A 22,975-nucleotide genomic window follows, 5' to 3' on the forward strand; every position below is an offset into this window, starting at 1 on the left:
AACCTGGGACCTTCAGCGCCAAAGTATGGGCTTCTATAGTTGAGCTAAACAAGACTGGTCCAGGGGTAACTCCACGTAGAATTTAACCCACAGAATCTTGCTGGCGGTGGTGATGCATAAACCAGAAAGACTTCAGCTGGATTCTGTTTACAGGTTTGGCAGCTAGAAAACATCTTTGTGTAAACTGAGCAACTTGATCTGGAGTTCCTGGCAGCTGATAAGCATAGAATCCCATGTTTTTTATTTTATTTTTTTAAAAGCCACTGTCTGGGATATAATCTCATTTTAATTTTGGAAACCACTTTGAGATTGTAGGATGAAAGCACAAATGATTTATTTAGTGTGTGATCAGCTGTGAGTCTTTCTGTTCATTGAAAATGTCAGGAGCACGGCTGGCTGTGGACGTGACCCAGCAATGAAATGCTTGCGACCTTCCATATTGTACAGAGCCTGGAAGGCCATCGATACCAGCTCCATGGCATGCCGACCGTTGTGTGTTCCCATTTCAAGGCAGGCAAAATAATAATAAACACTCCACTGTGATAGAAAGTTAATCTGTATCCAAAGCATGTGATTACTTACAAATCTGTGCAGAATCGTGGGCTTTTGGCTAGTCTCATTCCCCCTGCAGCTTCTAGGTGGATGGTTGGCTTGAACTATGGACTGGCATCACTTGGTTTATAGCCCATATTCATCGGTAATGACTGGCATGATTGACACTGACATGACTGGCTGTTATAGCTGAAACTGTAAAGCTAGATGAGAATGTGGCAAATGGATACAGTGAAAACAGGTTTTATGGCCACTGCAAAGCCATGGTCAGCTTTATCTGTGAGGAAACATCTCAGTGTTTTGTATCTTCTGCGGTACTAAATAATCTTGTAAAAATTAAGCATGCATGAAACAAAGGGCTGAGTTTCGAAGATGGTATAAAATTCATCCAGGAGAATGACTGGCTAGAATAGCAGGAAGGAAGCAGATGAGTTCTCTTGTGGTCATGCACTATCCAGGAGGCTCTAAGAAATGGAGAGAGGAAGAGGGAGACAAAAAGAAAGAAAACCCTGATGGTTCAAGATGTTCAAAGAACAAAACCTCAGGGAATGCTGCTGTCAATAAATTGCTGTGTGAGTGGTTCATAACTGCAAGACTGGGAAGAACAGTCACTTTGTAAAGTAACAAGTAGAAGATCCAAATGAGCTGGAGAGGGTGTGTATGTGTGTGTGTGTGTGATATGAGCCCATTCACTTGAAGAATCCAAGTTCAAAACCTCAATTAGTGTCTTAAGGGAATTTAGAGATGTCTGTGTAGACAAGAACGGAAGTGATTCCTGCTCTCATGTTATGAAAATGTAGGGATAACAACTCAATTTATGCAGCAATTGCAAATAATATGAACTTGATATTTTTATATTTAATATTTGATATTTTTGTGGGTGCAAAGTGTCAATGCATCATTCATTCTCCTAAATAAGACAGGCTCTTGTGTGCGTTCCCAGAGGTGAATGTGTGGGATGGAGTGAGTTGTGGTTTGTTTTTGTTTTCTCTTTTCTGCATTGTTACCTTAAGTAAACAGTGCATTCTCTCTGCTTGGCACCTTTTGCCGTCTCGTGCGGTTGTATCTTATTTGCAGTTCCGCATAAACATAAATCATAGACTTCTACAAGCCTTTCCCGCTTCACTAACCAAACTAAAATCCCTCTGCGCCTCTCCTCTCCACCCACACACTTAGCTTTAATTATAAGCATTAAAACTGAGAGGTGTGACTGATGTCTGAATAGTCTGAAAACACTGCGGGACAGATTGTGAACTCATTACTGAGCCAGGTAGAGCCAGTAAAATCAACTGAACTATTTGGATAGTAATCTCACTACTGTGATTGGGGTGTGCACAACATGGCCCTGTATTATTATTATTATTGTTAATATTAATAGTACCTGTCTCTTGTGCTTTACAAAGGAGGTGGGTATCATTATCCTGATTTTATAGATGGGGAAACTGAGGTATGCGGCAGTAAAGTAACTTGCTTAAGGGCACACAGCAGGCCAGTGGCAGACCTGGGAATAGAATCCAAGTCTTCTGAGTCCCAGTCAAGTGCTCTGTCTGTCAGGCCGCTATATAATGGACAAAAATCCCCACTTCTGGTGGGTGTTAAACGGAAAAACTCTTTACCCTGAGGCCAGATTGTTGATTCTCTGCCCTCCAGAGGTGGAAAGTACCCACAGCTCCCAGTAAAGTCAACAAGAGGTGTGGGTGCTTTGTACCTCTGAAAGTATTTTCAGGGGATCAGTTGTTTTTAGTAGGTTCTGTCTGTCTCAGTGTAGATGTTTTTGTTTGTGTGCAAGGGAGGGGCACCTGTTACTTCAGACTTGGCAGTTTTCACTGAAGAAATGGCTCTGCAACCTCTGTGTGATTAGCAAAGCAGAAAGGCACAAAGTCTGTCTGGAGATAGTCACCATGTAAACATTGTAACACCCACAGTGCTTTAAATGTAGGCTTCTGAGCCCTGTGGAAATCAGTTCATAATCTTCACAAGACTCCTATAATAATGACTGCAGAGGAGTCACAAGAGAATTGTGTGTGTGTTTAATGTATATTGTGAAGTATATGCTCCAGCTGATACAGAATTTACCTCTGGGGCAGCTGACATGATTTTCTTTTGTGCTTTCAGTGACACACAGGGGCTTTAATCATGAGCAACCCTTTTGCATGGATTGCAGAGCCACTAGACTCCAACCAGCCTGCAAAGAAGTTCTTCAATCTGAACAAATTGGGAGATGCGAGATACGGTATGTTGGCAGCATTCAGAAGGAACTGCCTGAGACGTGTGTACTCAGGCTGCGGTGGGCATTGAAAATGACTGTGGGAAGGCTCTGCAGTTCTAGATGATACTTGATTTGCGGGCACAGAAACATGGGTACAAATTTAAAAGCTATTCCTTGAAGATCAATTTCTAATCATGTTTTTTGGGTACTAGCATCTAGGCTTATTTAATTTCCTGCTATGATGATGATCTTTTTTTCTAAACTTGGACTGCACATTGGTCATTTTATGTGGTAGTTGAGTGCTTCCTACAGGTGAGGGGTATCCTCTGGGCAGGGCATGAAGGTCTAGCCAGATCAGTGGAAGACGAGTTTCATCCATGCTGCCTTGATAATGTGATGGACTTGATAGGAGTGTGTGATTGCAAGATGTATGCCACAAATAAAGATGATATGTGAAATCCTGGCCCCATTCTAGTCAATGTCAAGACTCCCTTTGACTTCAGGGGAGCCAGAACTTTGCTACCCAAAAAGGGAAAGGACACAGCCATGCCCAGATATCTGGAAACTTCATCTCCAAAGGTGTAAACCAATCTGCTTTCTGTCTCTTCCCCCCAGGACGTTTGCCATTTTCTATCAGGGTCCTCCTGGAGGCAGCCATCCGCAACTGTGATGAGTTCCTAGTGAAGAAGGAAGATGTTGAGAATATTCTCGACTGGCATGTGATGCAGAGCAAGAATGTTGAAGTGCCATTTAATCCTGCACGAGTTATTCTGCAGGATTTAACGTGAGTCAAATGCTTCCTAAAACTAGGAAAATGGGCTTTTAAAAACCACAACCATTCGCAGTGGGCAAAGCAGAGGGGAGTGGAGGGTGGATGCGGTGCCACGTTATTCTAAACATACTGGATGTCAAGTTGACAGAGCTCCTTTAAGCAAACCGTGGTCATTTTAAAAGTACTCCATCAAAAGTCCACTGTCCTTTGAACCTCGGACCCAGGTGATAAGAGGGAATGTGGCACAACCTTGGCGTTCTCCACATTACTGGACAACAGATTCATTCCATTTCTCACCCTAGCAAATAGTGTATTGCCTGGCATTCTCCAAAATGCATCACAGGAACTGAGGGCTCAATCATGTTCCGCTTTTGAAGTCCGTGGCAAAATTGTCATTGCCTCTGTTGGGAACAGCATTGGGGTCCTAACTGGCTCACATCCCGAGAGGTGATAGGTATGCTGACCGCTTTACAGGTGGAGACAGTGAAGTGCAGAGAGGTTGAGCTATACTTTCTAAAGAGCTCAGTTCCCATTTAGACACCTAAATAAATGTCCAGGGTCGCTGCTGATCTCTTCTAAAATCTGTCCACAAGTGTCACGGTGGAAGCTGCTGAGTGCTGAGCTTTCTTGAAAAGATTAGCCCTTGTATCGGTGCCTAAATGGGAGTGAGCTGTACTGAAAATCTGGCTCTTGGCACAAGGCCCCATAGAGAGTAAATTGCTAGTTCAGGATTAGAATTTTGAGGGTTCTTGATTTTCAGCCCTGTGCATTCTGTAATTCACCTTGAATGCCTCTGGATACATAAAATGCATGTGTTCTGGTGTCACTCCCTCAATCCCCCATAGTGTTGCAAATAACTGCTCTATTTCTCTTCTGTATCAACCAATAATGCAGTTAGCGCATAATATCAGTTGCTTTCTTTGCTGTACGTATAGTCTGGGGAAGTTGACATGCACACACTGTACATCACACTCACTACGTTCAGATGCATATTTTTGTAGATCAGAGTGACTGCCAGAATATAAACCTGAGCTGTGTTGGCTTTTCTTCTTTGCAATCCTAAATGTTTGCAGACAAAACTCCAACCAAGTCCTTACCCTATTCCCTGTGCTGACCCTGTTGTATTTAATAATCTGCACTGTTTTTCTTACACACAAGTCTTCTATAACATTATAGGCTGATTATTTTTAGTCCTTTGCAGCAAAGAACATCTTCGCTTGTTGCACTTTGAACTCTAAAATGGTCTCTCTCTTCTGGGCTGCTATTTCAGGAAGTACACTCAGAGTCTAATCCTAAATGGTCCTGAATGCCCATGACCACATCACTGGACACTATGTACACTCGACTCCCTGCAGAATTAATGTTTTGTTATGTGAGGATGTTTCCCAGAAAGTAGCAGTCTAAAAGTGAAGTGCTGAGTGCTACATAAAATGCCCCTGGTGAGCAGTGGTGGCTAGGGTAACCTTGGAAATGCCAAAATGTACCATCTGTGAAGGACCACCAGCTTTCCATCCATTCTGCAAAGGCAAACATGGAAACTTATGGTCTCATGGTTAGAACATGACACTGACTGCCAGATGCTCTGAAGAGACACTACTGTATACCTAGAGGAAGGTCTGTTGTTTGTTGTCATGTCAGTTCTTGGAGCAACCAGGCTTATAGGACTGCTACAAAGTCTTGTTACCAGAGGTGAAAATGTGACTTCTGGCTAACAGCCTAACAGAGATACTTACGGAGTGTGAAGCATGTGGGTGGTTGGTTTGGGGGCATTTGTTAAGTCAAGTTCAAGAACTTGGTGGCACAGTGGGTGGGGGGCTTTGTTATTCTTCCCTTCAGTGCTCTCCTGATTGCCAGTCAGTGCAGTTCTACTCCAGAAAGCCAGCCTGTTCACTCCCATAGGGGTTCCATAGTCACACTCACTCTCATGGATTCTGGGTCACCTTTGTTCAGCTTGCAAGTCAAAAGCTGATGATGTTCCTACCGACTCATATTAACGTGATCTATAATCCATTAGTTCCTAGAAGGCCTAACCATGATCAGAGCCCCATTGGGCTAGGCACTGTACACACAGCTAGTAGGAGAAAAGTGGTAGTATTATCCCCATTTTACAGACGGGAAGCAGAGGCACAGAGCAAGGAAGAGTAACTTGCCCAAGATCACAGAGATTGTATCCAGGTCTCATGTCTCCCAGTCCAGTGCCCAAGCTGCACAACCACCTCCCTTTGTCACCTTATGCGTTTCCACCCAAGTGTTCTGCACTGATGAAGCCAAATGTGGCTTTGTTCTTTCTCCCACCCCGGTTCTGTGTCCCACTGCAATGGAGTGGTGATTCCAGTGTTGGCTTTCGAGACAGAATCTGGTGGCAGTGTGGCATTGGCTGGCTATGCGTGAGGATCTGGGCTCTGTCCCCTCAGTTCGCTTAATTCTCTCATTTCAGTGGCGTACCTGCAGTGGTTGACTTTGCAGCAATGCGTGATGCTGTGAAGAAACTGGGTGGAGACCCTGAAAAAATTAATCCCATCTGTCCTGCTGATCTAGTAATTGATCATTCCATCCAGGTGGATTTTAACAGGAGGTAAGGAAATAAAGCAGACCTTCTTTTCCATGCTTGCTAGGAAGCCAGGGGCAGCTGGCGTTAATTAGCATAGGTCCACAGTGGAGTTACACTGCGTTATGCAAACTGAGGATTTGTCCCCTAGCATTGTAGAAGCTAAAGACTGATTAAATGAGACCGTTTACTACACTGGGCTGTGTTGGCACAGTTCTGAGAATGGGGTAGTTAGCTCATCGCTGCCTTGGTGAAGAAGCACACAGCAGTGTTTTTATGTAGTGGGGAAGGAAGGAACAGCGAACTGGAAACTCTAGAATACTTAATCTCCAATCCTGTAGTGAGCTCCTTTGCACCTGTACAGAGCCTCACTGAAATCAATGGGACTCTGAACAGTCGGAGGGGTCCATCTGCACAGAGCTCATTGCAGCATCGGGATCTTAGAAACTTACCTACCATCCTGCATGTCCTAGCTGAACCTCGTGATATCGTTCTGCTTTCTCATGTCATCCCTTAGTTCTCTTCTGTTTTCCAAACTCCTTAAATTCATTGTACTCCAGTTGCCTTACCCAGTAACTTATTCCATCTTTGTTACTCTCAATAGGAAATAATATTACAACTGCTCACTTAAATGAAAACAATACAAAAAGGGAAGGAAATCTTAGCATCTAAGAGCAGTCTCAGACTTGAAGGTCAAAAGGGAACATTGTGATCATCTAGTCTGACCTCCTGCATGTTGCAGGCCGCAGAAGCTTACCCACCCACTCCTGAAATAGACCCCAAACCTCTAACTGAGTTACTGAAGTCCTCAAATCATGGTTTTAAAGACTTCAAGTTACAGAGAATTCACCATTTACACTAGTTTAAACCTGCAAGTGTCCCATGCTCCATGCTGCAGAGAAGGCAACCCCCTCCCCGGGATCTCTGCCAGTCTGACTTGGCGGAAGAGTCCTTCCTGACCCCAAATATGGCAGTCAGTTAGATCTTAGATCCTGAGCATGTGGTCAGGACTTGCCCGGCAGATACCTGGTTAAGAATTCTCTGTAGTAACTCCGTGCCCTCCCCATCTAGTGTCCCATCTCGGATTGTTTTTGTTTTGTTTTGTTTTTAAATAAAGATTTTGATCCTATATGTGGAAATAAGCCTCTTGATGGATTGATTTATTTATTTATTTTAAAAAAATTCCCTCCATGTGATTCTTAGAAAAGCAGGTTATTTTAAACCTCAAAAGCCACATGGATGCAAACCTCCATTGGCAGTGAACCAGCTAACTAAAAAGCTCAGCAGTTTGTCCAGTTTTTTCCCCCCTAGATCTTGAGTTGGATCATTTGTCTGAGATCTGCTCCTCGTTAACTTTTAAACCGCAGTCTTAAAATATCTCTGAGAAAAGGTCAGGAATGGATTTCAGTTTGAAATTAAATGTCTCTGGAGTATATGTACATGTTGGTACTGATCTGTTTAAACATGCTCTTCCTCCATTTCATTTGAATCTCTGTTTCTTATGAGAGCTGGTTGGGGTCGGGGGAAATATGTTTCCCTGTGAGAATTCTTTGTCAATGTCATTGAAAAACAGAAATATACGTGGTTCTCGTTTTTTACAAAAGCACAATATTTTCAGTGAAAAATAGGGTTTCACAAAAAATAATTTTTGATGAAATCCCATTTTAGATGGACAAATTTCTCAAAATAAATAAATACATTTTGCTGACCAGCTATCATTGCTGTTTAGTTCTTTCACAGTGACCACAGTGTGCTGCATGGCTCAGAGAGTATAGAAGTGTCCCTGCTCCAAAAGTAATCACTTCTTAGGGATTTTATGTTTACGTACAGTTGTTTCATATATTTTTTTAGGAGTACAGGCTTGAACTGTGGTGTACGTTCCAGATCGGTATCCGCATATGTTCAATCACAATTACTGACATCAGCTTCCTTTACTGCTATGCAGCTCGCGTATCATTTAGGTTTGGAAAACTTTCCGTTGCTTTAAGACGTAGGCCAGACTTTATCAAATTGCAGATGTAATGCCTACATTCTGTATGGGATTAACGTTTGAGCCAGATGATAGGTATTCCTGTTGAGACTTGTTAAGCCCCTTTGATCATTTGCCTTTAGCTCACAGCTGCAATTGCTGGAAACATATAAAACTGATCGGCATTATGAGCTACAAGCGCTCTTCTGTTTTCTCTTTCACTATACGCACACACCAGACCACACACTAAATTCGGTTGGAGACTTATAGCTTTGTTGTTCATTTATTTCACCGGCAGGTCGGACAGTTTGCAGAAGAATCAGGAGCTGGAGTTTGAAAGGAACAAAGAAAGATTTGAATTCTTAAAGGTATGGGAAGAATTTCTCCTCTTTACATGTTGCAAGATGGGATGAATCAACACTCTTTCACTGTTCCTGTGTATTTAATATTTGGGGCTCTTATTCATTGTGTTTCAGTGGGGCTCCCAAGCTTTCCACAACATGAAGATTATTCCTCCCGGCTCGGGAATTGTCCACCAAGTGAATTTAGAATACTTGGCAAGAGTGGTGTTTGATCAGAATGGGTACTATTATCCAGACAGCTTGGTAGGCACTGATTCACACACTACAATGATTGATGGTCTGGGAGTGCTGGGCTGGGGTAAGTGCACTGAAGTTTTATGAACTGTTCGGTTATATTATGGCTTGTGTTCCTATCAAATCACATATAAAATAAAATGACTAAGTACAACAAACTCCCTTTTCTGTGTCCAGTTCAAATGACCCTATAAATCAGGATTTTGTAACCTGATTTCCTATTCCATACCCAATGTTTGTAAGAGTAATAGACAACAAATCACATTTCAGTCATGTGTCAGGTTGTAGGGGATTTGTGTGTGCTTTTATTTTTAAATAAATATTCTTTTATTGTGGGTTTAAAATGTCCCTGGGTAGTGGTGGGGGAAAGGGATGTAAAATTTTCAAGAGCATCTAAATGATTTGGGAGCCTAAGTCCCATTGAAAGTTTCACTGGGACCCATGAGTCTAAAATCACTTAGATGCTTTTGAAAATGTTTGCCTAGTGACAGTAACTATAAAAGCAGTTTTGGATCAAAGACTCTGATTCAAAGACAGTACTGATGAGAGGGGATGAGGTACATCAAAACAAGGTTTGATCAGTCTTTGCCAGTATTCTAGTACCAGATGTTCTTTGCTTGGACAATAATGGGACAGTGCTTGCCAGAATAACAAACAGAAATATGTTCCTAGCCAATGGTAGACAATAGAAGCTTTGAAATTTTATCTGCATAAGTAGATAGTCTAACCGAAGTATTTTGTAGTCATCCCTATACCTAGTATAAAGAATACCCGGGGAATACTGCAGTGATTCGTCATGTTTATTGTGAAAGCACCTACGAGTCCCTCTGTTGACCAGGATTCCATCAACCAGCATACTAGGCTCTGTACAAACACAGAACAAAGTGTCCTGGTCTCAAAGAGCTGACAAAAATGCTGATTGCTTACAAAGACGCTCATAAAGTTTTCAGTCACACACAGTGTAAGTCATAATATTTGTATCTACTTTACATAGTGCTATAGATTAAAATCTGTATATAAGAAATTTCTGTATCTGCAGCCTTGGTAATACAGCACTGCATCTGCTCACGTTACTTGGATTGTAAGTTCTTTGGGGGCATGGGGACCGTCTTTTTGTTCTGTGTTTTTAGGGTCCTGGTCCGTGACTGGGGTTTCTAGTGCTAGTGAAATACAAATAATAAAGAATCTATTTATAACCATGGCCTCATCTTCACAAGGAAACTGTTACAAATAGAGTTGAAAAACAGTCAAACTAGTTGGCAGCTTGACAGTGGTCAGGCTGCTGGTGGGCTGTGACCAGTGCCTGTCACCAATATTGTCTCGCTGTTTCCTGGTACTCCCCCATCTGCCTGTATCCATCTGTTGACTCTTGGCTTGCACTTATATTGGAAGCTCTTTGAGGCATGGGCCATCTTTTTGTTCTGTGTTTGTACAGCGCCTAGCACAATGGGTCCTGGTCCATGACTCGGGTGCTAGGGGGAAGGAACTAAAATAATAAAATGCTGACTGGTCAGTGCAGAAAAGGCTCAGTTGTGCTCAGCAGGCATGGACCAACTCTTCTCAACCAGCATTTACTCAGGACTCGCTATCCCAGTGTTGAGCGGAGGGATAGCTCAGGGGTTTAAGCATTGGCCTGCTAAACCCAGGGTTGTGAGTTAAATCCTTGAGGGGGCCATTTAGGGATCTGGGGGAAAAAATGGGGATTGGCCCTGCTTTGAGCAGGGGGTTGGACTAGATGACCTCCTGAGGTCCCTTCCAACCCTGATCTATGATTCTATGTGCCTGTCTGCACTGACCAGTCAGTCTCATGTCCGCAAACTTGACTGGCTTTAAACATGATTCAATTTCCAAATGAAAGTGAGCCCCCAAGGGCTAGAAACTTTCTTTTTTAAACAAAATCTTAGAACAGCATAAGAACATCTAAGAAATGTCCCCTCGGACCAGCTCAATCCAAGCCCTGCTGTGTGGTGACTTCTTTTCCGTTATTTGTAGTAACATTATTTCACTGGTTCGTTAACTTTCAGCCTGCATTGCCTCATCTAAAAAAAAAAATTCTACTTTTGTCTTGCCAATTGGATTCAGGCGTTGGTGGCATTGAAGCAGAAGCGGTGATGCTGGGCCAGCCAATCAGCATGGTGCTTCCTAAAGTGATTGGTTACAAGCTGATGGGAAATCCTCATCCCCTGGTAACATCCACAGACATAGTGCTCACCGTTACCAAGGTAACTGACATCTGTGCCATGGGGGATTTCTTACAATGGGCCACAGTGTGGCACGTGTGTGCATGGTGTGATCTTAGAGTAGCTGCATACAGCAGCCTTAGGAGTCCCGTCTCTGGGGCTGTCATCTTGATTTCATCCTCTGAGACCCAACTATGCTGGGCCTGGGCTGCAGCTTGGGCTGCAGCTAGCTCTGCAGCTTCTTCCCTCTTGCCTGCTGATCAGCTGCACCTCAGATGGGGTGGGCCAATTCTGCTTCCTCCCCTCCCCCCGCCTATTTCACGAGGAGGGTGGTGAAGCACTGGAATGGGTTACCTAGGGAGGTGGTGGCATCTCCTTTCTTAAAGGTTTTTAAGGCCCGGCTTGACAAAGCCCTGGCTGGGATGATTTAATTGGGGGTTGGTCCTGCTTTGAGCAGGGGGTTGGACTAGGTGAGGTCTCTTCCAACCCTAATACTCTATGATCTGGTTGGATGAGACAGGAAGAACTGGAACTCCCAGGGCTCCTACAATCCTTGTGGTTGTCATGGTCAGGTTTTGAGACTCCCATTGATGCTAATAGGAAAGTTTTGCCATTGCCTGCAGCGGTAGCAGAACCGTGTACGTATGGCATGTTTAGCATTGAGTTTTGAAGCTCTGTTACACACTGAACAAAACCCTGCTCCCAAATGGACCAGAACTTTGAGGAAGCGTGGCTTCTTGACTGCAGCTGAACCGCATAGGCCTGAACTGTCTCCAGTGCATAAGGCTTATACAGTCAGCATTCTGAAGATTAGAAATGGCCTTTGAGTACCTCTGTTGGTTCATGTATTACAGCATCTTCGCCAGGTTGGGGTGGTGGGTCAATTCGTGGAATTCTTTGGGCCTGGTGTAGCCCAGCTGTCAATTGCTGATCGAGCCACCATTGCCAATATGTGCCCTGAATATGGAGCAACTGCAGCCTTCTTCCCAGTTGATGAAGTCAGCATCAGGTACCTGATCCAAACGGGTAAGTGCAAAAAGAGGCCAGAACTTGAAGATCCAGATTATAAACCTAGGCTCTGACAGCTCGTGGTACAGGGCCTGATTCTGGTGTAACTCCATTGACCAGAATGGAATTACTTCAGAATCTCGCTGGTATGAGAGAGATCAGAATGAGACCCATGGTGCCATGCATTTGGTCCTAGCACCTTCCTAAACCTTAACCTTGGGCTCTGCAAAGGATCCATTTTACATAATATATATGAGCTACTGTGTTTCTCAGGGTTGAGCCCTTATGAACTCCAGCGTATGAAAGTTTCTGCTTAGAAAACGTCAAGAGTTCAACTCCAACCTTGGAATACAACTAACAGTCCCAGTTAACTGGGACTGAGATCATTAAAGATCCAGTGACTTTTCTCTTCCTGCTTTTCTAGTTAAACATGAAGTTGATGTAATACAATCTATCCCATTCAAGGCCCTGTTCTGCATTCTTAAAATGCCCCAATATCTTTGTCTTGACTGTTCTTATTTAGCTATGTCTGGATTTCATTTTAGGTCGTGATGAAGAAAAAATTAAGCACATAAAGAATTATCTTCTGGCTGTGGGGATGTTTAGAGATTTCAATAACTCCGCTCAGGATCCAGATTTTACCCAGGTAGAGTCCTGATCATCATTTAATCTTGTACCTTCCTTCCTTTATTTCTCTCCTACATGTACACCCCTTCGCTCTCCTCTTTCATTTTATTTATTTTTGTTGTTCTCTGTTTCATCTTTTTTTAAAGAGGAATTTTCACACAGCAAGGAAAAAATTAACATGACTCTGATTTTTGTAATCCCTTTCCCAAAGCACGCCCTGGTCCATTCCGTGACTGTGTAAGCCAGCATTTGAGGCAGCCTCATGTAATGGCATTAGACCACACAGAACACCTGAGGGAAATGCAGGGTCTCACTGTGTCCAGCAATCTCAACCCTGTTGATTTATAATAGGGTGGCATGGATTTAAATAAGGACAGAACTTGCCCCCAAGTATCTCTTAATAGTTAGCAAACAAGGCAAGATTAAAGGGATTTGATCCTCTCTGAAATCTTGTAAATTTTCCCTAAGTGCACGACTTCACCTATAAACCAACTATCAAAATGGTGGGCAAGAGGCTGCTTGTATGCTACCCCTTTGCTAGGATTTCCCAGAATGCTTCCTGATGCTAGGATTTGTCTTGATTGTGAGGGTGGGGGTAAATTTTCAAACCACCTCAGATCTGTTTGTTTTCAAAAGTGACTTAGACATGTATCGTATTGGCTTTATTTTGAAAGTCAATGAGACTTAGGCTCCTATGTGCCTAAGTCACTTTTGAAAATGGGGACTTGAGGTGGCTGTGAAATTTTTTCCTTGGGAGCTAACAGTATCTGAGTTTGTAACTCGCTACAAATGGCTTTGAGGAATTTTGCCCTTAAATGCGTTAGGCCTCATGCTGTCAGAAGAGAGTTTAAGGCACTGATTCAGTCAGGTTCTTAAGTGCATAAGTAGTCAGTGGAACTCCTTGTGTTGAGCATTGCTGCATTGGGACCCCAGTGTCCTTGAGAGCGATGTATCCTGCATTATTTGGCTCGATCCTTGGCAGTAGCTTATTGAGCTGCACTGTTCCTCCTGTTGAACAGGTTGTGGAGCTGGATCTGCATACCGTCGTGCCTTGCTGTAGTGGGCCCAAAAGACCTCAGGACAAAGTAGCTGTGTCAGAAATGAAGAAGGACTTTGAGACCTGCCTGGGAGCCAAGGTAAGGGCACGTGGCATTGCAAACGGAAATATGTTTGTCTTCTAAAAGCTATCTGTAGGGCTTAGTCATTAGAGACACAGGTCTGCGTCAATCAATTCAGGACACTTTGTGTGACCTTGCAGGAATGTTGTTTCCTGGTTATTTTCAACTGTAGCCTAGAAGACCACGCTAAGGAATAAGTATTCTAGAGTGGTGGTTCTCAAGTTACGGGTCCTGGAATATGGGTGGCCCGTGGATCTGCTCCTGACCCATTAGTGAAGCATTTGCAGTATTGAAGTAGTCACTCAATCTGATAATGACATACCAGTCTGAGACTCACTGTAGGTTTCCAGAAGTGCTTTTTGCCCAACTAAACTTAAAACCACCACCCTAACTGCCTCTTGCAGTCCATCCGGTTAAAAACAGCAATTAATAGATCTGCGTCTAGGATTTTGATTAGGACCCAAGTCTAAACACCCCTAAGTTCTGGGGAATCTCAGCCCTGAATCCAGATCTAAACTTTACAGCTCAGGCTCATTCCCTGTAAAAGCCAATACCTTATGAAGAATGCTCTGGTTTTCAAATCCAGCTAAACTCTCCAGATTTGCTATGCCATTCAGATTTTCTATCCCAGTCCGTAGTATTGATATGCTAGTTCTCTCCCCTTTTTTTTAAGACTCGTTCTTTCATCCATTCAGCTAGATCTTCACACAAACTTCAGACCAGTCAGGCTAATTGTATGAACTCTTGGGCATTCTGGCCAAAATCCCAGGCCTGACCTGAGTGACTCAGCTTGGGGAGTGGGGTGGCTTCCTAGATCCTGATGCTGTGCGCTGATGTACAGTCTCATCTGGGATCCAAGACACACAGGCGCCTCTGTGCAGGCTAAAAGAGTTCTGTTGTCTTCCTGTGCAAAAGACCACCTGTGTGCCACCGCAAGAGGCAGCTGCCACCTTGTCCCCAAGGGATGAGCGGGTAGGGTTGGCCCCAATTAAGCAAATGTGACAGCTGCCATGTTGGCTAACATGCTGGGGACTGAAGCAGGGACCTCCAGAGCTAAAAGCAAGAGCTGCTATATCTTGTGCTGAAGCTGTTACACACTCATCTTCTGTGGCTTGGGCACAAGGAGGAGCCTATAACACACGCTGTGTCACCAAACGCTCTTCCTTCCCCTTTTAAAGTACAGCTGTTTTCTGGTACCATTCTGTCTCCCTTTCCCAGTTCTCACACTAACCATCTTCTCCCTTTGTTTTTATTGTCCCTCTTTATAGCAAGGGTTCAAAGGATTCAGTATTGCCCCAGACCGTCACAGCGATCGCGTGAAGTTTGTTCATAGCGGCTCTGACTTCGAGCTCACCCACGGCTCGGTGGTGATTGCGGCCATCACCAGCTGTACTAATACCAGCAACCCCTCGGTCATGTTAGGAGCCGGTAAGCGTGTCTGATCAGAGGAACCGCTCCAGGCAGATGTAGTTTTAGGTCTGGGTACAACCTCATAAAATCAAACCCCATTGACATGGAAGGAATCCCATCCCTTTATGCCAGAGCTGAATTTAGCCCCTCGAGTGAGCAGGAGGAATCCAGGTACCAATATCTGGGCTGAGACCTGGAAACTCTGGCTGTTAATCACATGGCTTTTTTCCCTTGCATTGACAAGTCTATAAGTGAGGTAAGTTTCATTTATCACCTACCTCTGACCTCTCGGTGAGGCGTTTGAGGCGATGCGAAGCAAGGGTGGTGTCAATTTGCTTTGGCTGTACAGTAGCCTAGATCAGGGGGGATTAACCTTTGTTTTTCTTAACTCCCCCCAAGATGCTATAAAAATTCCAGAGCTCACCAATGCCCCAACAACTGTTGTTCTGCATATAAAAGCCAGGGCCGGCGTTAGAGAGTAGCAAGCAGGGCGATTGCCTGGGGCCCCACGCCAGAGGGGGTTCCGCAAAGCTAAGTCGCTCAGGCTTTGGATTCAGCCCCAGGTGGCAGGGTTCAAAGCCCTGGGCTTCAGCCCTGCACAGCGGCCCTTCGGCTTTCTGCCCTGGGGCCCAGCGAGTCTAGCATTGGCCCTGCTTGGCGGACCCCTGAAACCAGTGTGGGGGCCCCAGACCCCTGGTTGAGAACCGCTGGGCTACATAATGTATGTTTCAGTCCTGCTGCCATTCAAGTCAGTGGTGATTTTGTAATGGATTTTAGCTGGAGGCTAGGGCCCGTGTACGTGTTGGAATTTGCACGGTACGCCGTCCCAAGAACAGCATTATCTTCAATTGGAATTGCTCAGTCCCCGAGGTTCCTTGTTCTAGATCTAGTACTCTGATAGCAATGATTAAACTCTTTGGTAGTCATTGGATGCTTCTGTCTGACACTCACCCTCCCATACGTGTCCTGGAGGAAAAGGGAAGAACTTCCCACTCATGTTCCTGGTTTCAGTTTCTTGATTCCTTCTCTTCTTTTTTTTCATCTTTGTGCCAAGTTTTGGCTGGCAACCATGTTTGTGCGTGTGCCAGAAAACCTGCAGGCCAGTGGAGGGGTGGGGGAATGGCCTCACTTTGACCCAGTTCTGGCTCCCCTCCAAAGGCACACAGAGGTGGCTCTGTAGTTCCTCTGTGATTGAAGTTGTGGAAAGAGATTCAAGGTCAGAACCTTGCGAGGGTGGAGGATGAAGAGAGCAGGCAAGCGGGTGTAATTTGTGTAGTTGCTCCAGGACCTGGTTGTGGGTGCTAAGCACTCGCAGTTGCAACTGAATCAATGGGAGCTGTGCTTTGCACATATAAAGTGCTATATAATTATAAGTGTGCTGGAAAATCAGGTCCTAGGCATCTCAAATTGGGCACCCAAAATTGGTGGATGAGTTTGACCTAAATCTCTCTCTGCCTTAGCTCCTCATCTTTACAATGGCGATAATACCTCTCCCGCACCTAACGGGTGTTTTGAAGATAAATTCACTAATATTTATGGAGAGCTCAGACATTATAGTGATGAGCGCATAGAGAAGCCCATGAGGAAATGAATAATTGTTTTCAGTGTGCAGTAAATAAGGCTTGGGGCGACACGTTTCGCAATAAGTAGAAAACAAAATATTGAGTAGCTGCTCATTCAGGGAGCACCATCCATCCCATGTGCTGAATGAGGCAAGGGTCATATGGGAAAAATAGTACGTGATCGTGCAGTTATAAAGATTGTGTCATAATACATGCGTGCATAGGAGCCAAATTAAGATTTGCACAAGCAACCTTAATTCTCAAATAAACTTGTTAGCCTCTAAGGTGCTACAAGTATGCCTCTTCTTTTTGCCTAACTTTTGAGTGTTTGTTTGACTTGCAACCTTAATAATGTTCTTTTAACAGTTTTGTGTGTTTAAATGTATGCCACTTTCAAACTGGGTGTCTAATGTTAGGCTCTTCGGCCCAGATTTTTAAAGGTATTTAGGTGATGCTGTGCTCAGCGTCACAATGTCTAACTGATTTAGGAGCCTAAATCGCATTTTCCAAAGGGATTTAAGCTTTAGGGAGTACATTTAGACTCATGCCTCAATCCCTTTTGCAAATACAATTTCGGCTCCTACATCAGTTAGGCATTGCTGTGCTCAGCATTGCAAAGCCTAAATGGCTTTAAAAAAATCTGGGCCGTAGTTTTATCTGAGCCCTTCAGTGTAGCCCAATTTTCCGTTACTGAGCACTGCAGCTCCCACTGATGTCTCTGGATGCTGTGAATGCTCAGCACCTCTGAAAGTTGGGCCATTTTTTATTTAGGTGTCAAGCCCTTAATTTCATCCATTAGTGTTCTCTGAAATGAGCTGGGGGTCTGTTTGCATCATCCAAACTGACCCCAGCAGCTAGCAAAAACGAGCCACCTTTTGGTTAGCTCCCTCATCAGAGAGGTCACAGGTTTCAGAGATGCTGAGCTGTCCTCTTGCCCCAGCGACACAGAGGTGGGCACTGTGATACGGCTTGCAGGGCTGCTATGAATAAATGGAAGGCTTCAGTCTCCAAAGCTGTCAACTCTGTACCAAGAGCACTGAATTTGCCTGTCCACAGACAAACAGTTTAAAAGGAATAAAATATCCAAGAGAAGAATTCAGGCTCCGGGTAAATATATTCTTGTTAACAAGGTTCACACTCAGAAGGTAATTAGATAATGCTGCTTAAACAGGCTACACATTGTGAGACTATTTGCTTACATCAAGGGGCCAGGTGAACTTATGCCAATAGATATTTCAGGCCTGGCTCACCAGATTCTTATATGGAATGTTTTATGGCTCCTCTTCCCTTATTTAATGCATAGAAATAGCTACTAAACTAATCAAGTGCCTGATCTTATACTGGTATTCTGCCCAAGTATGTGAGTGTGTGTGTCTTTGAATGTAGCTGCACACAGCTTTCCACTACAAATGGAAGAAACCAGTACCACAGTTCATCAAAGCACTTGGAGTCAATGGAACTTAAGCACATGGGTTGCTGATTCAAAATAATCAAATACCGGAAATGGAATCTCTTCTGTTTCAAGCTAGTCAAGGGAGCTGTCAGATGATTTTTTGGTTTTGTTTTTTTCAGGTGGACTGTGCCATTGCCAAGAACAATCACAGGTGCCCTTTGTGTTTTGCAGGATTGCTTGCTAAGAAAGCTGTTGATGCTGGTCTGTCTGTGAAGCCATACATTAAAACCAGCTTGTCCCCAGGCAGTGGGGTTGTCACTTACTATCTGAGGGAGAGTGGAGTTATGCCTTACCTTGCTCAGCTAGGGTGAGAGGGGTTTTCATTTTACTGTCTCAAGGCTCGTTGATGCCTATTTCCCATAATCCTTGGCAAACGTAATGACTGTACAAGCAAAGCATTTGCAGCAAGTGATGTCACGTAAGACAATGATGGGTGTCCACAGTCTGAAAGGCATAGCTGAGCCCTTAGGGGTAGATACTCGTGTGTGTAAGCCAGGCAGCACCATTTACTCAGCTGACTCTTATACCAGCTGAGAAGGTGGCCTATTATTTCACTAAAGACGACTACTTGTTAGGCAAGGGGACGGTTCATTTCTTAAATTTAATTGTTCTAAAATAGCATCTCACTTATGACTTGTAGGTCTTGTCTGATGATAAACATATGGTCTCCATTATGCAGTGTTGCAATCACATGCACTAATGACTGTTTGCATGCAAAACATTGTACCCATGACAATTGTGTGTGCAAATTAGGTGCACAAATTTATACACCTATCTAGATACACTTTTTTTTAGAGCAGCAAAAGAATGCAAATGACCATCACAGACCGTTTTCTGAGCAGAAAACGATACTGAATAGTTTGTGTTGTAACACATTTCCTCATGGACAGAGCTTCACTGCCTGATCGTTTGCTTTATCAAAAAGTAATTAATACCTATCTTGTGATCGCTAATATATTTAATACTGTCTGTAGGTTTGATGTGGTGGGTTACGGGTGTATGACCTGCATTGGGAACAGTGGACCTCTACCGGAGCCTGTTTCAGAAGCCATCACTCAGGTACTCAGCTGCTGTTAAATCTTCTGCAGCATGGAATACTGCATGGTCTTTCAGAGACACAATCACGTATTTATTTCACTTGGTCAAGAGATTGAGATACATCTCGAGGGCTTGTTGCCACAGGATCCATGCAGGAGAGGGCTGTGATTCTTCAACTCAGATGAGAACTCCCTCCCTGTAAACAAAATGGCAAGCTGCAACAAGAGCAGGCAAGCCGACTTAAATCATCCCGTCGTGCAGCCGTAGAAAGCCGTGGGTCTGTGATGCCCACAAGAAGCTCCCCGTTCAGCAGTGGGGAATGTGGAGTTCGGTCTGCTTGCGAGGCAGCCAGTCCCTGAGTGTGAATGAAGTATGGGGATGCTGTAGAAGCCAGCCTTATAAAAGGGAAAATGCTCGTTAGTTGGGATGTCCTTGTTTTAATGAAGAGTAGCTTTCTGTCTAATTAAAGAGTGAATGGGTGTCCGGAAATGGAACAAATGTAGCCCTCTGGAATAATATCCCCCATCCAAATGACTCCGATTATGTTTATAAATGGGTGTATATGGCTGGATTTGTGGAGATAGAGGCCTACGTGTTCAAACGTGACTAGTGGTTTTGGGTACTTCAGTTTCTGGGTGGTCAACTTGAGATACCTTTTTAAAAGGGGCCTGGTTTCACTTTTAGGAGTGCTGAGCGCCTGTCCTCAGAAAAGCAGGCCCTTTGAAGTAGAGCCCCCAAAATCACTACCCATCTTTGAAAACTGAGTCTGCAGTCATCTCAAGGGAACCTGGAAGCACTTCTACCCCCTTTGACAGCGAGAGACTTCGGACCAAATATAACCCCATTGTAAGAGGGTACAAATCCATCAACTTCAGGGTGGTTCCATTCAGTCTATACCAGGACTGAATCTGGCCTCTAGCTTAAAATCTTGAATAGATCACAGGTGAAAAGGGGCTGGGTCTCTAAAATTGTCTCCTCATAGGAATGTTTCTGTGCCAGAACCAGGCATCTTCACTTGACTAGCAATCTCTTCTCAGCCAAAGCTAAGAATTTGATAGCACTGTCAAAACTGATGTTTCCTACATGCATTTTCTAGTAACCCAAGGGCATTAACAGGGAAAAAACCAAAGTGAAGCCTGTGTTTTGGAGAGGCAGAGAGGATTTTCTGCTTGCCCTGTGGGAACGGAGGTCCTTCAGAATACCTGAGAGCTACATAGCAAGATTCTGTTTTATTGTGTTTTCCTGTTCACAGTATAGCCTTGCCCTGGGATTCAGAGGTCATCTCTTAGCCAGGTTTCGCAGTCTTTAATGTTAACCAGTTTCACAACTGTGTGGTGATGAGCTTCTTTGTTTGTGGTTGTGATGGCTTTGACTTGCATGTTTAAGAAGCTTATGGGAGGATTTCTGTGTGTGAAACATTTTTTCCCTCTCAGAATAAGCCTCTGTTTATTCCCTGCTGTGACAAACCGTGTCAAGCCACCTGTATGAATATATTTGTAGGTCTTTTAATAAAAGACAGTGGAGCTTTGTAGGTGGCCCAATCTTTGAATCTCTCATTCAGCGATACTGTAATGATACCTTAGAGACTGACCAATTTATTTGAGCATAAGCTTTCATCAGATGTAGCTGTAGCTCACGAAAGCTCATGCTCAAATAAATTGGTTAGTCTCGAAGGTGCCACAAGTCCTCCTTTTCTTTTTGAGAATACAGACTAACACGGCGGCTACTCTGAAACCTGTAATGATATTAATTCATTCAGTGGCTGTCTGTGAGGCTATTGAGATGGTTTGTAGCCAGACTTCTTTCAGGCTAATATTAGTGTGTTGGGTTGGTTCAGGATGGATGGAAGACCTCCAAGGAACATTTCAGTGCTTCAGGAACAGTCCTAGATGGCCAGAAAGGACCATTTTGATGATGATTTGGATTGCAGTAGCACTTAGCACAAAGGGGTCCCGGTCCAGGGCTGGGGCTCCTAAGTCCTGTACAAACACAGAACAAACAGATGGTCTCTGCCTTTAGTCTGACCTTCAGGGTAACACAGGACAGACAAAATGTGGTGCTGGTAATTCAGCAGGTGGTGCTGAGCCATTTCCTCGGGGCCTTCTGCTGGTGGCAGTACTACCTTTTGGGATAGCCACAAAATGTAGGTCCTGACGACTTCTGGTCAGTGCCGATCCCTCTGGCAGGAGTGCTCCCGGCGACCCAGACCATGTGCCACCATTCGGCCATGCTCCTGCTGTTTAATTACGTAACCTGCTCTGTTACATGCTGTTCTAAGCTGTATTGTGCTGTTTGCTAGCTGCCCTGTCCCCCAATCCCGTGACCTGTCCATGACTTTTACTAAAAATACCTGTGACTAAAGTGTAGCCTTAATCATGTACAATCACAGAACGCTTTCCTTTCCGTCTGCCCCTAGCCGTATAGCCATTCCAAATGCATTTGAACCAGAAGGCCCTTGACTTTCCGCTGCTTGTGTTCACTTGTCTCTACTGCTGTCTTGCAGGGGGACCTCATAGCTGTGGGCGTGTTGTCCGGAAACAGGAATTTTGAGGGTCGCATCCATCCCAATACTCGTGCCAACTACCTTGCCTCCCCGCCACTGGTAATAGCCTATGCTATCGCAGGGACCGTAAGGATTGACTTTGAGAAGGAGCCTTTAGGTAAGAAACTGTGGGGTTTTCTCCCCTACCCCCCTGACTATTTTTCACTACATTCAACTGATATTAAGTGAAGAGTCCAGAGGAAGCATCTCTTATGTATTGGTTGGTGAGGAGCCCAATGAGGTGCGTATGAGATGCAAGACAAGCAAGTGTTGGGTCAATAGTGGCCACTAAGCGCACGTGGGGGAGAAGTGTGTTAATAGCACCAATCGCCTGAACCTAGGGAAGCTCCTTCATGGGAATATTGGGTGCTGTGCCTCTGCAGGCTCAGGGGGGGGTGTGTGTGGGGGGGGGTGAGGCAGACCTGAAGGACGCCTGCTTTGCACACCATCTCCAGGCAGCCCTACCAGAAAATACCAATGGGAGTTCACCCTGACAATGTCGTCATCAACTTCCACGAGATCCCAGTCCACCGGGTCAAAGCCAGGCTAGAAAGCTAAGGCAGCAGGGTCCCTGAGTGTTGGAGTGGAGTAGAGAATAGTGGGAGTGAACAGCACATAGAAATTGGATCACTTTTGCGAGTGGAATGTTTGTACATGAACTTTAAGGGTGCGTGGTTTCTTATAGGAGTAAATGCAGAAGGGAAGGAGATTTTCCTAAAAGACCTCTGGCCAACAAGAGACGAGATCCAGGCCGTTGAACATCAGTACGTCATTCCAGGGATGTTTAAAGAAGTCTACCAGAAAATAGAGGTGAATCGGTTACCTAGTGTTTTGCATTAACTGGGAAGTTTAGACTTGAAATTAGACGAAGGTTTCTAACCATCAGAGGAGTGAAGTTTTGGAATAGCCTTCCAAGGGAAGCAGTGGGGGAAAAAGATCTATCTGGCTTTAAGATTAGACTCGATAAGTTTATGGAGGAGATGGTATGATGGGATAACATGATTTTGGCAATTAATTGGTCTTTAAATATTCATGGTAAATAGGCCCAATGGCCTGTGATGGGATGTTAGATGAGGTGGGATCTGAGTTACTACAGAGAATTCTTTCCTGGGTATCTGGCTGGTGAATCTTGCCCATATGCTCAGGGTTCAGCTGATCACCATATTTGGGGTCAGGAAGGAATTTTCCTCCAGGGCAGATTGGAAGAGGCCCTGGAGGTTTTTCACCTTCCTCTGTAGCATGGGGCACGGGTCACTTGCTGGAGGATTCTCTGCTCCTTGAAGTCTTTAAACCATGATTTGAGGACTTCAATAGCTCAGACATAGGTGAGAGGTTTTTCGCAGGAGTAGGTGGGTGAGATTCTGTGGCCTGCATTGTGTAGGACGTCGGAC

At 44.3% G+C, this 22,975-nt stretch overlaps 1 protein-coding gene across 2 annotated transcripts in view; it reads left to right on the forward strand.

The window, feature by feature from the left end:
- Positions 1-22,975, forward strand: part of ACO1 (aconitase 1) — a 49,106-nt gene that overhangs the window by 17,040 nt on the left and 9,091 nt on the right. For both annotated transcript variants that reach the window (XR_012159122.2, XM_073345585.2), the window contains exons 2-15: positions 2,668-2,785; positions 3,377-3,545; positions 5,971-6,108; positions 8,349-8,418; positions 8,527-8,710; positions 10,729-10,868; positions 11,681-11,852; positions 12,380-12,480; positions 13,481-13,597; positions 14,848-15,007; positions 18,176-18,311; positions 18,979-19,063; positions 21,546-21,702; positions 22,270-22,394. Coding sequence is in view for 1 of the 2 variants with exons in the window: in XM_073345585.2 (XP_073201686.1) it covers positions 2,689-2,785; positions 3,377-3,545; positions 5,971-6,108; positions 8,349-8,418; positions 8,527-8,710; positions 10,729-10,868; positions 11,681-11,852; positions 12,380-12,480; positions 13,481-13,597; positions 14,848-15,007; positions 18,176-18,311; positions 18,979-19,063; positions 21,546-21,702; positions 22,270-22,394 (1,851 nt within the window). In the remaining variant the exon portion in view is untranslated. The remainder of the gene's footprint in view (positions 1-2,667; positions 2,786-3,376; positions 3,546-5,970; positions 6,109-8,348; positions 8,419-8,526; positions 8,711-10,728; positions 10,869-11,680; positions 11,853-12,379; positions 12,481-13,480; positions 13,598-14,847; positions 15,008-18,175; positions 18,312-18,978; positions 19,064-21,545; positions 21,703-22,269; positions 22,395-22,975) is intronic.

This window comes from Lepidochelys kempii, chromosome 5, assembly GCF_965140285.1.
Source record: "Lepidochelys kempii isolate rLepKem1 chromosome 5, rLepKem1.hap1, whole genome shotgun sequence".
NCBI classification, from domain to species: domain Eukaryota; kingdom Metazoa; phylum Chordata; order Testudines; family Cheloniidae; genus Lepidochelys; species Lepidochelys kempii.